We start from the raw sequence: 17,118 nt of genomic DNA on the forward strand, positions 1-17,118 counted from the left end.
GGACTAACTCATGAGTAAACATCCAGGTAACACACCTTTTGTAATGCACAGTTGGAAACGCCAGCTTAGGCAAGTTCAGGTGAGTCTGACAAAGCATAAAATGTCTCCAGACTCACCAGGAGGATGGACAACCTCTAGAAACAAGAATCAGAAACAACTAAGTAAGTCTCAGCACAACTCCTGATGAACTATTCATCTCCTTCATACTCTGGCCTGAACGTGCTCCTTGCCCTAAAGGAACCATGGGAGCACACTGAGGAGGACACCTTCATCTCCTCTGACAGTCAAGGTGGTCGTGACTCAGTGAAGAAGCTCCTGGCCACTCCATCAAGGCCAGGTTCTATACCACAGCTGCTGGCAACAGAAGTCCTCTTGCCAAAATGACAAACATGGCAGAAGATTCAGCCACCAGACATATTCAGAAGAGATGGATCAGAGTGTTCACAAACTGTACAAAAATATCAACATATAAGACACATTATGTTACTTAAATATGAACGATTTTGTTTGATACTCTGTATTTCTGATACACAACACTATATCAATTCCAAACACGTATACTGAGAGTACATGAGTAGTTAGAAATCAAGAATCTCATCGCTACCAAAGAGCAGAATCTAATGGTATTGATTTTCACCAATGCAACTTGCAGAATAAGACATTATTCTGTCAGTTTTAGCCACAAAATTCCCATCCTTTTGTTACAAGATATTGCGGCTTTAATTGAACATCATACCTTAAATCGAGGTAATATCATATTGGAAGTATGATATTATTTTTCTTCCTTTGGTCATAAAGCATCAATACAGAATCACACAGGCTGTAGCACAAAGCACCACCGAGTTGGGAAAAACAAACAGAAATACACAGAACTCACCAGTTGTGGGTAAACACATCTGATTCAACACCTGGTCAATTTTCAGGGTATCTTAACTACCTTTGGAACCTTACTTATATTAATACACAGATATAAAGTAGGTCAGCTCCCCATTTTAATGCTAAGCATATTTGTGTTTTTAGAAAGGGCAATTCTGAATAGTATCGAAGGCACCGTCACAGACTAGAGGCTGAATTGTCTTGGGCCACTAGAAGGAGAAAAAAATTTCTAAGTCTATAATAAGTTTCCATAAAATATTTTAAAGTCTAATATTAGAAACCACTTTTTCTGAGAAAGTTGGAAGAATGTAACAACTGCTGATAACAACATGCAAATTCTATGAAAACTGCAGGAAAAGACGACTAGAAGCCAGCGATGCTTAATTAGAGGCCTCAACAGATTGTTTAAAAATCTTGAACAAGGAAGTACACATATTCGTACACTCAATTAATTCACATGCCTTTATCTGCTAGCAAGGGTTTATTTCAAATCTATTGCAATGAACAGGAAAGAACAAACACATCTGTACACATCTGCAAGCCAAAGCTGCTTTGACCAAAGCAAGTGAGCAGAAAAGAAGACACAGCTTCTGGTGTTATTGAAATAGCAACAGCAATCCAAGGACAAAATTGTAGCCAAGTGTCCTGGATAACACATTAATTTCATAGAATAATGACCATTTACAAAGGACAATCACTGTAAGTTGTTCAAAGTACAGAATACCATGCCATGAACATATAACTGAAAATGGTGGAAAATGCATTACAGTTTTACTATTGTGAAGTAAGCTTTGATTCATACCATATGGCCCTACAAGACAAGCATGTGTGCACGTCTGCACGTGTGTGCATGAACGCCGAGGTCTCTAACCCGCAATTGTATCCATCCTGGTTTTCTAGCAAAAGTAAGGAGAAGACAGGAGGAGTCCAGTAGACACTGAATTCATAGTTTTTCAGAGCCATTCAGGAAAGCTAATCCTCCTGACTCACTATTTTCATCTCAGAAACCTGGTAATTAACACAAAACGAGATAGATTAAAGGGTGAAGATAAAACCTAGCATCAATCAATATAATACCTAGTTATGTTTGTTCTTTACAAGGCCTAAACTCCCCCCACTAAAACCTAACTAAATCAATCATACCAATATCTGAATAACTCATGACAAGGAAAGGATCAATGGACATATCATTAAGTTCTTCTCCCCTATTCTGTTTAACATGGTATAAAAGAGACAGTATTTTATTTCCCCCTCAGGCAAAGAGGTCCAGTAAATGCAATAGATGGCTACCTCATAAAATCATGGGTCAGTCTGGGTTTAAAACAAAAATAAGCTAAACCAAGTATTATACTAGGAGCACTGAGATTATTTACAAGTTCAATTCATTATCAGAAAACTTCTCCAAAAAATCAAAATTTATCTGCATTGCCTCATTCATTGAATTGAAATACTTGCTTCTAATGGTATTTGCTGCATTGTAACTACAGACAAGTACTGACTTTTTAACAGCACCTTGGATTTGAGGTGTTTTATCCTCCTGCTGCTGAAGAACACAAAATGAAGATTCTGATGTTACTAGCAACATCAAGCTTCTGAGTACATCTGAAATACAGATTTGTTTACGACTACTTTTGAAAATGCAGGTTGTCTTCTGGCAGACTGAAACAAAGTTAAAAATTAAGCTCGACTCAATAGAGAAGAAAAGGTGAGTGAAAGAGGAAGAGGAAAAGGAAGCTTCTTAGTACTTGTAGCCAGAACACATTCAAACTTCACTTCCTACACAGGAACTTTGACATGTCATCCTATCATCTTTATGCTTTTTCTTTTTGCCTTTTTTATTTTCCTCTCCTAACTTTCATTACATATATATATATATATATATATATAAATATATATATATATATATATATATATATATATATATATATATATATATATATATATATATATATATATATGTGCAGAAACCAAGCTCACCATCCATTCTGGGGACAAGTGGCTATGTATCTACTTCCCAAAAAAATCCTCCAGTTTGAACATCAGTGTGGCAGATGGGGGCTGCCAAGCAAGCCCAGACTGCAGACACACCACAGCACTGCCAGGCACCTTTCTGGATTTACCCTTTACACTCACGCAAGTGTGACAAAGCAAAGCATGGAATGTCAAAAAAGGGTGACTAAATCTGAAAATTATTCAGCAAGGGTGCAAGAAACTGCCATGATGGAGTATCAGTAAATTCATTAAAAGCTCACTAACCATTAAAGAAAGAATGACATGATTCAAGACCCGACTCGTGCGTGGCCTTGGTTTACTTCCCAGACTGGACCTAGACAGTGTGCCACCTTGGTCACTGCACTTTGTCTTTACTCCTGATCTTACCTGCTGCACAAGGTAAGTAGATTCCTCAGACTGCAACTAGAGAGTAAGCAATGAGTGTTTCTTCTCCAAGGAAGATAACGCCCTTTTATTAATACTAACTTTTATTACACATTCAAGATGCTGTAAGAATAGCTTGAAGATGCCACTCGGCAAGAGACAGTGCTATTCCTTTTGGCAAATACATGCATCTGCTTCAAAGCCTCTGGGTTGTTAAAAGCTCTTCTGAATTTTAACAAGAATTGTAATAGTCAAGGCTGCACTTTAAGTGTCCACAAAGACTCACCAGAAAGTAAGCAATGATCAGCCCTGCAACCCAATACAGTCAAGATATTGTTTGTTTGCAGCCAGCCCCCAGATGTACCAAAGCTCTTTCATGATGGACTATTTAGAGTACAACCTTACCAGCTGTCAACCTGTACAGCAGTAGACAGGATGGCATAAAGCAACGGTGAGTCAATGGAATTTCTGCCCCACATCAGCATCATGGTCAGGAAACACGCCCTTTTTGCTGTGCATTTGCTCTTCCTCCAATCCAATATATGCCCTCTAGAAAATGCTAAAATCACCACGGTTTTGTAGGGCACAGGCACACAGATTAATACCTGGACTGAAGAAACACTTGAGAGAGTTTAGCCACACGAATTTGAGTTTTAATATTTTCCACCATGCAACGAGGCTGGGGTTAAGGGAAGATAACATCATTCTAAGTGGCTAACTGATGCAAGACTTGATACTCAAATGCATTAGGTATTAAAAAGCATCTTTGTTTATGTGCAATCATCTATGGTAAACAAAGATTCTCTACTGCTCTGACAGGCTATCATTTACTTATAAGAATTTGATCTTGAAAGCTTATATACACCCTTTCTTGATTTTTCTTCACCATAGAGGAATTTATGAAAATATGGAATATTCACTTAAAAGCATGCATTAACTTGCACTAACCACTACCTTTCTAGGACACCACCAAACCCACTCTGTTACTTAAACCCTCATCCCTCAAGGATTTTTTCTCTGCAGAAAGTCAGTTTGTGACACAGTACTGCTGCGATCCCCGTTCTAACAACAACATCTGCTGAGAGGGCTCTCTCAGCTTTTTGGCAACAATACTGAATCATGCTAAAAGAAAACAAAGTTAATGAAAGATTACCTACATACTCACAGGTAAAATTACTAATTAAAACAAGATCTTCAGTAAGATTTTGAACATCGCTAAAAACTGCCAAGTAGTTTTCGCTGAGGTAAAGCTTCACAGAGCAGATACCTATTCATATCTGATCTAAAGAAGGAAGTTTTTATCTGATCAAATGTCTAGAAAAACTAATAGTTTTCAACATGATTTCTAGTAAATGAGGTTTTCTTCTTTCAACAACTGAATTTAAAGTACTTTTACTAGTTTAATATTCCAAAGCCTGCTGCAGTTACAACTCAATAGCTTGCAGCAATAACTTGAAATTCATCCCATTAGAAGTTCTTGCTCCTACAGCTTCAGGCTGCTCGAAGCAAGTGTCTTTTATCTTCATGTACACTTCTAACAAAAATATTTACATCAACTAAGTGTAATGCCATAGTTCCCTCTAAAAAGTTTTAACTAGCAGTATAGCAAAGGATGAAATAATTATCCTGTAAGAACAAAAGAAATTTTAACTTTTGAAGAAAACGAGCTTCTTCATATTGAAGTTTTAATAGTAGAGGAAAAAGTAACAGTCCTCCCACACAGGCACCCTGCAACACAACAGAAATACAGCTCTCATTTCAAACATCTGTGTCCCTGGCTCCTGTAAATCATACATCATGAACCCAGAGACTGGCTCAAACTTAAATTATTTGCCAGGACCTTGACTGCAACACCACACGCTGAAATAAGCTGAGTTGCAAAAATACTCCGGGTACTAGCAGTAAAGCTAAAAGAGCAAGTATATTACTGTGCTTCACTGTGTCTGTCAACATTATTACAAGTAGTTTTTTTAACTACTGTAATATTTGTCCAGGTCAGCATGCTACTCAGCAGGTTTCCGAAGTTGCCAGGAGCAGAATTCGGAGGGAAGCAGAGAGAGCAACTGTTGCTCCCATCTTGAGCTGGTGCCACCCATCCTGCAAACACAATACAGTGCCTGGACAAGCCTATCGCCCCGCTGCCCACCGGCATGTTCCCACCCGCTTCACCCCCTGCAGACCACCAGTCCCGTCTCCAGAGCTCCCGGACCCATTTATTGCCCTGGCAGTGGTTGCCCAACTCAAATAGAAACAAGCAGCAGCCACGAGCACTCCCTAGCAGATTTCCATGCCGGTTTGCAGCAAAAGCACTCCAAGCCTTTCAAGATATGAGAGGGCCAACACAGGGACAGAAGGAGGAAGGGTGAGATAAGGAGTGAAAACTTATCTCTCAGCAGACACCCTATCTAGGAGACATCAATGCAGAAGTGCAGTAACTAAGGAAAACAAGGCAATTATCCGGAGGAAAGCAGGAATCGCTCTGGCTGACAGACGGGTCAGGGAGGAGTGACCAGACACTGTCAGGCTGCGGTGTGCACTAATTACGCCAAATCGTACATTCACAGCTAGCTGACAAAAGTTACTGTACCAGAATGCTGTGCCACATGCCCAGCACTGCCCTACACTTTCCTTCAGCATTTATACAGGCCAAAGTGCATCACTTCCTCTCAAGCCACTTGGGACATCCAGAGAGCGAAGAAACATGTCTCAGGTACTAACCCATTGTCACTCTACAACCAGGAGAAACACGTCTGAGCGCTCCTTTTCACTTGAGCTGAAAGTGTGGATGAAGCTCTGTTTGAACTACCAGGCAGGGTACAAACTGGAGTATCTGAGGCACAGACAGAAACCGGTCCTGATGAAGACAGAGACTGTCACAGCTGGAAGCATCTCAAATCATCTGCTAGTACCTAGGTCCAATTCTGACAGTATTCACTGCTTTAATGCAGTTTTTCCATCTACTGTAGGCAAATTAGTTTTCAATAAACTCTTTATGCTTTCTCTTAGAGCAGTGAGGTGGCATTACATTTTCAGACAATAGCCGTCTCATTTGAGCAGTAACTTTTAAAAGAGCTAACTTGCTAAATATTGTGCCCTACATATTATGTTGTAGTTCTATGAACAATTTAATCCTGCATCAACTGGTACTGCTGACATAAAGTCCTTGTTTTCCATTATCAGCTCCTCTCAGCCCCTTCCTCTTCACCAGCAACAGCATTTGTTTAATTCCTGATGAACCCAACCAGTGAAGCGACCCAGGTAAAGACTGAACTGGTGCATACAGGAGTTTTCATTTGGATAACTTCCTCAATCTGGTTTACCACATTGCTACACGAATGCCAGCAAGAGAAAACAGACAAAGGTGAGAGTAACAATGCAGCTTAATCCAGAATAAATCAACTCTTGGGAATACAAAGCTAATTAAAAACATGGAAAAAAACATGTAGACAAGCCCAAACAACTCTGCAAGTCTCCTGATTTGTTTCTAAACCTTTCTTTCTGTTTATTTACTCGTGGGAGTGAAACACTTAGGCTCATAAGCACAATGCTACAAAGACAAATGGTTCAGAAATGTAAACAGACAATAACTCTTGAGTCTTGAGAAACGCAAGATAACCCAGTCAGGTAATTCAAGAGTCAGGTAATTCAAGAGTGTGTGTTCCTTCACATAGCTTATTATGTGGTATATATTCAGTAGCTCTAAGACTGAGCCACAGGGCAACACTGCACTGATGAATCTTCCAGTTACAGCATCTGAGAGAGGATTTGTCTGACTAAATGGGAATACAGACAGCGTTGTCCAGGCTGCCATGATAGTCGGCAGAGATGCACACAGCGCAGTTCTAGCTGATCAAATGTGCTTATTCCAGGTGACGGGAATGACACTCAGCTCCATTAGCTGAAAAGATTAGATCTTCACGTCTGTAGAAGGACCGTGGATGACTAGCTAAGATGCAGACACTTGCAGACTGCAGACACCCAGTTTTGGAGAGATGCCTCCTACCCTTCTCGCATGAGAAGTCTTGCATTCACATATCAAGTACAGACTGAGAGATGAGATGTCTGGATCTTAACCTTCCACTTTGCATGACTGTTCACAGTATGGTGGAGAGCAAGAGGGCTGGACAGAACTGCTGAAATATTAATTTCCTCCCAGCAGCAGTCCAAATACTGCATTCACCTTAATTTGTTGTTGTTTCATTATCAAGCAAGTCTCACAACATCATTTGAGAAATACTTGTTGCTGTATTAGTATACATCCTTGCCTATAAAGGATGAAAGGCACCATTTTTTTAGTTATGACAATCACAAGAGGGAGATCCCAACACTGCTATCACCCCTGTTGATTACTGCATGAAGAAGAAAGGCCTCCATTTGCTTTAACAAAGTAGAAGTACTTTATACCTCTACCTCCTATTTATCTCAGCATTTACTGTCAAGATAAGCTCCCCTTTACTGTTAAACATTACTATTGTGTTACTCGCACCTATCACACAGTACAGTAGTTCTCAGCACTTTCGCAGCTACAACTTAAGAAAACTGGAAGCTTCTTGCACCTGATTGGATTCAGCTCCTTTGGTGTCCCCAAGCCAAAAGGATGCTGCTACTTCCTTCCCCTTGGTTTCCCCCACGCCCCATTTCCTCCCTGCTAACTACGGCTGTGTCTCCCCAGAGGTTGAGAGTGGCCCCTGCAAGAGACACCCCAAGTCCTGCAAGGCTCACAAGGGCTTGCCTCTGCTGCTATGTGCTCTTGCCTCCCCATCTGAAACACAACCATTACAGCAGCACAGCAGAGCCTTCCGTGGTGCAGGTCCCTACTGACAGGGACAAGGAGGCTTCAGCTCCCGGTGCGCGAGGTGCACAGATAATGGACCAAGACAGCATGTCACTCCCTGGTGTGTCTCCCTGGTGTGGCACTGGCAGGGACAGCTCGAAGAACTGCAAAAGCTAAGAGTAGGAGCAATTGAAAGATAGCTTCAGTGCTGGATTTCCAGGGACTTTTGTGCCCTGCCTGCACAGAGACTGCGTCTATTCCAAACATACTCTATATCCACAGCAGCTCTGTTTAAATATACCCAGGCCCCTAAGTGGCCAGTGAGCGAGTTAGATCTAGACTACACAATACATAAATGATTTTATTCCTTCAGACCGTTTCAAGATTTGTTGCTCTTCAAGGTAGCAAGAAAGTGACGTGGGTGTATCTGAGCCAGAACATGGGCATTAAACACAAAATGAAAATGTAGCTCTACGTTGAAATATACTTAAATACTACTTTGAATGGCTCAGACTTGCCATTATGTCAAATATGATTCTGTCTTAATATTTTAAAGTGAAAGATTCAATGCATTTATTAAAAGCAACAAGAAATTACAGTATGCTTACATTCTTATGGCTCTGCATTAACAAATATACACGTATCTTTCCAGTTTCCCAAAGAACTAAAGATGGTGTTTGTAAAAAGCATGTGTATAATGCTTATTATCCATGCACAACAAGCCAGATATTACATCAACTGAAAACTTAATGTAAACCAGCTTACAGGAAAATGTTTCTGGAATTTCTGAAGAAGAAAAAAGAAAAAAGGCACTCAGTTCTCTTTGGTATTTCCCAAAACAAAATGCTTTAGTGTACATTATTAGTATGTATTATATTTAGTATTCTTAAACTAATTTGTTCTAGTAAATACAACCCCTTAGACAGGGTTCTTGCCTCCCTTATTTATGCTCTCTGACAGATAAGTGGTAAAACCACTGAGACCCATGGGAGAGGCAGAACAGCGACAGTGTAGCTCTCTCAGAAGTTGCCTTTCTTTGTATCTAAAGGCAGAACTGATACATACTGGAGTAAAGGGAAATTAATCCTACAAAAAATGCAGTTTGCACAAGGTAATCAGTGTATGAGGTAACAGAAATACTGTCAGGGTACATTTAATTTCAAGTTGCAGGTATTTTGGAGAGATTGTTTAGTTTGGCTTTGGCTGACTAGAAAAAACAACAATCTCCCTAAATTATAAATCAAGGTACACAACTGTATTGATCAAACGTACTAGAGCAACTAAAGATACGTGGAAAAGCAGCCTAATTCCCACCCATACTCCTATCCAACAGCCAAACTTCAAGCAGGTTGTTAAGAAATGCCATTAAAACTGAACCACCAAGCTGCCAGGTACTACGCACACCTATACTGACACAACCTATGCATCGACTTCACAGTATCACAGTATGTTGCCATGTACTCTCTTCTCAGTTTTCCTCACGCATCAGGGTTGTGGCTACTCACTGCCCACAGAAACAAGAGTAAAAACCTCATCTGGAGTTTGTACTAACCAGAGGCAGTGACATTTCTGCTCCTCCATGTATCAAAGCCACAGGAGATTTCTTAAGTTTTCCAACAAACCTAAAAGCACAATTTTCCTTCCTCTCCAGCACACAAATACATATACCCAGGCTTCTGTTAAATTAACATGCATATGGTAAAATTGCATTTCATTGCTACCAGAAACCTCTGCTGTAGAGGGGGGACTGCTGTTTGAAACCATTCACTTGGTCAGAAGTTGGCACAGAAAGGAACCGTTCCTAAAACTTTCATGAACCAGTTTCTAGTCTCAAGCACCAAGAGGTGTCAGCCTGAGGTTTAAAGAAAAAAGACAAAAGAGAGGGGGGAGGGAGAAAGTTGTTTTAACCTTTGTGTTAGGTAACACATGGCAATTAACACAGTCTCAAGACACATACAGACAAACGACCACAGGGATAGAGCCAGCCTATGAATATACTGCCGCTTGACAAGTGCATACACACATTATTTAGGTTAAGTTGACTCACTTGCTGCAAGACATTACAAGCCGAAAGAGTGAACACAAATTTTTAGCAAAAAAAGAGCGAAGTTTTAAACCCTCAGCTCACCTAGGTAACTTGCTCATTTGGCCCTGCTTCTGACTGGGAGAAATCAGCTACTGGGTATTTGCAGGTATTAGTAGTTTTTTAACGTAAACATGGAAAAAACCCCAAACATCTAGTTCTTACCTGGATCTGATCACCGATAAAATTAATATCTCCTCCTCATTAAGATTTTACAATGCTATCTAGTACTAAGTAAACAATTTGCTCCTTCTTTAAAACAAAACTCTTTTGCACTACTTTAGAGTAATTGAGCTTCTACTCTTACGAGTCCATTTGTGGTCTCAGTGAAACAAATGTTCACATTTGGAGGACATTAGCAATTTGCAACTGATTGAGAAGAGATAGTATGGCAGTGCAAGATGAAAGAGAGGAAGACACTATTTCTGCATCATCTAAACTTTATCATCGTGGGTAGAACTGCAAGCTTGGGATAACTGGCTTATTAAAAAAAAAAAAAAAAAAGAAGAAAAAGCCAAGAACTCGAGGGTTTCTGCACAGCTGTTAGTGTGCTGTCCAGAAAAGCAGCTTTTGCTAAACGTCCAGCTGAAATAGTTGTGAAATTAGCTTTCACAAAGCCAAGCACTGCAATGGCTGTCTGCAGGCAGGCAATTCCAAACAGCAGCACTCAAGCACCAGCCCTCCTGTCCTCTCTGCACAGCCAGGGAGAAGATAGCACAGGTTCTGACTCAACAGCCACAGCTGAACTTTCATTCACCATCATACCTCCCCGATCTCACTGTGGGATTATGAAGGTGGGGTATCCTGCGCATATTCATCTACTGGCAGACTAGTCCTTGAACTGGGTGCTATTTATTGCTCAAATTTTTTTTTTATTATTTATAACTTCTTAGTTTTGAACAGCTAATGAAATACAAAGACCAATGGAGACATGAATTAAAACCAATACCCAGTGCAGCAGATGGAAATCATACTGGACTTCTGCACTACAACACAATATTCTATGATTTCTCTTAGAAGTCCCTCAGCATCTACAAATGAAGCATCATAATGTTCCACCATGAAGCAAAGTTTACAGGCAAAAAAGAAATTTAACCCCTTCTCAAATTACACTGATTTTGCTTAGATTCTCCCTGGGTTAGTGCTACCTCTTCATATACCTCTTAAATTCCTATTTGCCAAGGTTCCCTAAGCTTATAAGTGATCTGTTCATCTGAAAAGAACTCACTGTGTACTTTGTCTGTTCTCGTCAAACAAATCACCAGTTCCCAACAGGAACGTACCTTAAAGCTTGTTTGTTTTTTTTTTTTCTGTTTGTTTTAATTACATTTCTATAAATTTCATTTCAGCATTTAAGATAAGTTCTGGAATAGTTGACAGAACAATTAAAAACCAGAACAAACCACAACCATAGTTCAGTTCTCATCTCAAATGCTTGCCAGGTTTTAAGTATTTGAGAGAAGTCAGACATGCAGCCTTACCAAACCTAAAATGCACCTTCATGGGCTTCTAACATCACTGCTGGGGCTCTAAGCATCAACACTGACAAAAATACACAACTCAGCTATGTGGATTTTACTATATTGAAGAAAATAAGTTACTGAAACTTACAGGGTACCTCTGTGACCTTCAGAGGCTGTAACAGACCTGCATAATGAATCAAATAAGGTAACAGCATGCCAAAGTCATCCAATTTTCTAAATAGGGTGCTAAATGCGGAGCTTAATTACCAGTACTTTCCATATTCACGAATTACGTAATCAGTCTGGCCAAGCAGAACTGGAAGTTGGGACTGTCTGAACATACGGCTGAGAGCAGCAAAAGAGAAAAATGCTCAATGCAAAGCATCACTCCTCGTCCCTTCCTTAACCAGAACACTGACTACAAATCACACCTTCAAATAGCTCCAAATCCAAAACCTATTTCCTTGCTCTGCTAGCACAGGCATGGAACATCTTAACTGACTCTCATCTAATACGTCCCACTATGAGGAGGGCTCTCCATCCTAGTCTCTTGTAACCTGTCCCATAATATGTATTGCAGCTGAAGCCATTACTTCTAGATGTTATCCTCTGGTTTTCTCACCTCCACCTTTATTCCAGTCCCTTGGTTCTTCAGTAGCCTCCTTCCAGTCACAAGGACAAAGGCAGTCACCTACAAACATCCCTGAACTTTGGCAATGGCCCTTCACCTGTAGCTACAACTGTCACCATGGTGCTAAAAGGGCAGGAGGGAAAAACAGTTGGTTTAGGTTTTATAACCATTTAGCACTTACTGTGCTCAGTATACAAACAAGGAATGTGCCTGGTACTACAACTCTTTCCCCAGAAGACATTCACACTTGATGATTAGGAACTTATTCAAGGCTACAAGCTGGAATCAAATAAGCTTTCAAAAAAAGACAGTAAGCAGCTGGTAACCAGTGTGCAGAATACACTTCAATATGAGATTAGCTCTGCATGTCCGCTTACCAATGTACACATCCAAAGAGTAAAGATAGGGCTTGGTAATTAGACTTTGCAAAATGATGCCTTCTATGAAAACTCAAAAGTTCTTAAATGGAAGATAAAATTAGACCATTCTATTCAGACAGAAATGTTCTCTACTTACTGACATAGCTGCTATTACTTAAATAATCAGCTACCACGCTTGATGTGGATGTAGCAGCTATAGAGACAAGTCTCTCCAGATACCATGAATTGAGCTTGATGATAGAATATGAGATCGACAGGGCAGTAGAAAGGCACTAATTTTGCCAATACCTCACCATTTTGATCACATATAGGGCAAGATATTTTCCATATGATACAGAAATTACAAAAGATTTTGATACTACCTTCGTATATGAAGTGCTAGCTTCAAGGGATGAATACAGTTCTGGTTTTCTGGCATGCTTATCAATAAACTCCGTATAGTCCCGAGTTTACCTGCACTTGAGTTAAAGTTTGATACTTCTAATTCCAGAACTGCTATTGTTTTGTCCTTTAAAAAAAGGCAGAATCTCACATTACATTTGACATTGGACTGCTCAGTGTGGTAGGTTTTGCTGCAAGATACCAATACCTTTTGAATACTGTGTATGAGAGCACAGGCCTACCTTGATCTTACTTGGTATACTGCAAACACAAGAGTCCAAAAATGGTTACTTTTAATGTTTTCCTTCTTGCGGCAAGCATCGCTTACTGATTGTTACTGACACGCAAGGCAGGAAAGCTCAGAGGAAGCAGGACACAGCGCACTCTTGGCTTGGTGCACTTCACCCGCCGCAGCGGGAGCGACGCTGCCCGCCCGCTGCCACAAAGCCCGAGCCAGCGGACGGCTCAGCCCAGACAACACGTTCGGCCACTTGGCCACACCAGCCACCGGGCTGACACTGACCAGGGGAGGATGCGTTTCCTCCTAGCATGTTTCATACCCTTAGGCAGACAAGTCTTCTGCTTCCTAACATAGCTGTGGTCCTGGCAGGCATGATGTTGCCGCAGGGTCCCTGATGGGCTGCTCTCCTGCCACCAAAAGCAAGGGCGAGCAGAGCACGGGAGGCGTCTCCCCCCGCCCGATTTCCACACGGGCTGAGGGCAGGAGGGCAGGTGCACCTCGGGGACACCTCACGGCAGCACCTGCGAGGATCGGGGCAGAGCAGCCACGGCAGGACCGCGGCCCGGCCCGGGGCTGCCCCAGGTGCCAGGGGAGCCGCCGCGGGCTCCCGGGAGGCTCAGGCGCTGCCCCGCGGCGGCTCTGCTCCCGCCCGAGCGAGGGCAGAGAGGAGGGCGACCCTGCCCGGCCGGGGAAGTATCTGTCCCCGGCCGCCGAGAGAGGCCCCCGCCCGGCCAGAGGGCAGCCCACCACGCCGAACAAAAGGCCCGGCCGAGGCCCGGAAACGTCCCGGGGCGGCGGGCCGAGCCGCACCGCCAGCCCGGGAGGGGAGCCCGGAGCCCAGCGGCCCCGCACGGCCGGGGGCAGCGGCTGCGGCCGCCGGTACCCTCAGCCCGCCTCTCACCGCCGCATCGGGCCCTGCGGCGGGCACGGCAGGGAGGGGATGGGAGCGGGGGAGAAGGACGCAATGCAACGGCTCCGGCGGCGCTGAGGGAAGGAGGGAGGGGGCAGCACAATGAGGCCACCGGCAGCCCCTGCCCCTTCCGTTAACAAAAGCTCCCCGGCCCCAGGCGTGCACCCGCCTCCGCCGCGGGGCTGCCTCCACCGCCCCGGGCATGGGGGGCTCTGCAGCGGGCGGCGCCCCCGCTGCGCCCCGCACCCGGCGGGCGGCGGGAGCCGGGAGGGGTCCCGCATCGCCGATCCCCCGCACTCCCCGCACGGCCTCTCCCCGAGTTCGCCGCCGCCCGCACAATGCAGCCGCCCGCCGCCCCGGGGGCCGCCGCACAAAGCGGGCCGGTCCCGCCACCCTTCCCGCACCGACCTTGAGCCGCCTCGGGCGCCCCTAAGGTTTTGGTCACCGCCTTCCACACGTTGCAGCCGAGCAAGCAGAGGAGAAGCGCCGCCGACCTGCTCATTTCCACCCGCCGCCGCCAGCCGCCGCCAGGGAGGGAATCGCCGCCGGAGCCGCTGCCCGGAGGAGGAGGAGGAGAAAGAGCCGCATCAGGGGCTGGCCCGCTCCGCGCCTCCCTCCATGTTGCCGTGCGCTGCCCCTCCTGCTTTCTCCGCCTGCTGCATTGTCGTCCCGCTGCTGCGCCCCGGCCTCCGCGTCCCGCGCTGTCCCCGCGGGCGGGCAGCGGAGGCGGGGGAAGGAGATGCAGGAACACTCCGCACCCCCGGCTACCTGTCTGCTTTTATGCCTTATTTTTCCTCCCTCCTGTAATTTTCCCCGGTCTCCCGGCAGGGGCAGCCAGGCTCCGCCGCCCGCTCCTTAACCCTTTACGGCAGGCTCTGCCCCGCGCGGCGGGCCCGGCGGGACAGCGCCCCCTGCCGGCCGCGCCCGGCGCTGCCCTCCCCGCGGGGCGAGGGGCTGCGGCTCCCGGCGGGCAGCGGGTCCTGCCGGGGGCCCCGCCGAGACTCGGCGCCCCGTGACACCGGCCGGCGGCAGCCGCGTCCCCCCCGCCAGGTGCTGCCGCGCTTACCTGCCGCGGGGGGCCGGGACCCGCCCGGCCGCGCCCGCCGCCCGCTCGCTCTGCCCCCCACGGCCGCTGCAAAATGGCCTCCTCGGTGGTACCGGCTCCCGCCGCGGCGGCTCGCTCGCCTTCAGCCGCAGCCCAGCGGGAGGGACGAGGGGGGAGACGGACGTGGTGCCTCATAATGGCACGGCTGAGACGTGTCGAGTCACAGGGTCCTCCGCGGCCCAGCTGCCGCGCAGACCCCCGGCCTGGTCCCCTGCTGCTGGTGGTGCAGTCGAAGAGTTGTTGTTTTTTAAATGCGACCAAGGAACAGAAAATGCATTTATCTACTGTTTTTTATACAAACTTTTTTAAAAGTGCTGTTGCAAACTGCACAAGAAGGCAAACTTGGGGGTTGAGATGCTGGCACTGGAGGCTGCGCTCACGCCGCCCCGGGCGGGCTCCACCCGGGGCCACCGGCGCGGTGTCCCCCACCGGCGCGGTGTCCCCCACCGGCGCGGTGTCCCCCACCGGCGCGGTGTCCCCCACCGCTGCACCCCAGGGCACGGGCAGGCAGCGCGGAGGGAGCTGCAGCGAAGGCGGGACGGTCACCCCGAGGGTTTCCTCACTGGTGCTCTTCACACCATCCGTAAGGGCATCTCTTGCTGCACTTTTTCTCCGGGCCAGCGAGACAGAGCACAAAGCCACCGCACTCTCTTCACCCTTCCCCGGCTCCGCCGAGCGCTGTCTCTCGGGGCGGGGCAGGGGAACAGCCCCGCACGGCTCCCAGTGCGGCCGCTGCTGCTGCGGACACCGACCATGGCCGGTCGTACACAGCAGAGCCGCTGCCACCAGCTCACAGGCTTCCCGCAGAACCTTACACAACCACAGAATGGTTGGAGTTGGACGGGACTTCTGGAGATCATCCGGTCTGACCCACCTGCTAAAGCAGGTTCACCCAGAGCAGATCGACCCACTCCAAGCGCTGCCAGTGCTGCGGTTTGCCTGTGAGACTGAAGTTTGTATACCCACACGTGTAATCCCTCACAGATTAAAGCTTAGGTGTCTTAAAGGTGTCTTAAAGCTTCAGGTGTCTTAAAGCTTCAGGTTTTATTTTTAATGGCTATTTTAAAATAAAATATGCCATAAAGATTCAATGTGTTATACATATTTAGAAAGCAGTACAGTTGCTTACTTTGTTACGTACTTAACCAGGGTAGCTACAAGCTACAGGTTGTTTCTTTTATGATTTTTATGAAATTCTTGCACCCTAGACATGTTAAAACTGTGCAATGCTTTAATATTACATTTTCCAATTCCTTTTTAGAGATGCTCTGATTGATCACAATATATTTCACTCTGGTTTTCCTGTTAAGTTGTTCAAATACATTTTCTGAGAGTTTATAAATACAGTGTAGACTCTGCAAGTTTATCTTTTTATCCTGAGAATTTGGGGGATTTATTTGTAAAGCACAGTCCTATAAGAACAAAAAGACAATTAAGTTTACAGAGGAGGCCCAAAGAGCAAATACAGATCAACTGATCTCACTCCTGCTTGTCGTAAAACGAATATTTCAATAGCATAAACTCATGTCATGTCTAAGTAGTTATAATGTGCCAAGCATGGTCTGAAGAGCCCAGTGGATTTATAACAAAACTGATAAAGGTTTAGGAACTGTTAGTTACTGTGAAGCAACTCTGTCTCAAAGAATGAAGGTTGGCCACATGGTAAATAATCACACATTATATACTCTTTTTTTTTTTTTTTGAGATCCCACTTCCCTTTTTCTGGATGGCCATGGATTTAAATTAGCATCAATAAGATGAGCTCATAGCTAGAAACTTAAAAAAAAATAAAATCTGTCCATAAGGAAAGCTAGAGAGCTAGAGTAATTTGTTACAAAAAGGAACAGACATTTTCCTGAATAGAGCTGTATTATTTTCACAGAAAACAGATCCCACAG

At 44.9% G+C, this 17,118-nt stretch overlaps 1 protein-coding gene across 1 annotated transcript in view; it reads right to left on the reverse strand.

Moving 5' to 3' along the window:
- FAM171A1 (family with sequence similarity 171 member A1) overlaps nucleotides 1-14,617 on the reverse strand; it is a gene marked incomplete at its 5' end in the record, with an annotated part of 87,541 nt that extends 72,924 nt beyond the window's left edge. Inside the window, one exon of the mRNA XM_080340253.1 lies at nucleotides 14,524-14,617. Within this exon, the coding sequence (XP_080196379.1) occupies nucleotides 14,524-14,617 (94 nt within the window). The remainder of the gene's footprint in view (nucleotides 1-14,523) is intronic.
- Nucleotides 14,618-17,118: the final 2,501 nt, after the last annotated feature.

Source organism: Nesoenas mayeri, assembly GCF_963082525.1.
Source record: "Nesoenas mayeri genome assembly, chromosome: 2".
Classification (NCBI taxonomy): domain Eukaryota; kingdom Metazoa; phylum Chordata; class Aves; order Columbiformes; family Columbidae; genus Nesoenas; species Nesoenas mayeri.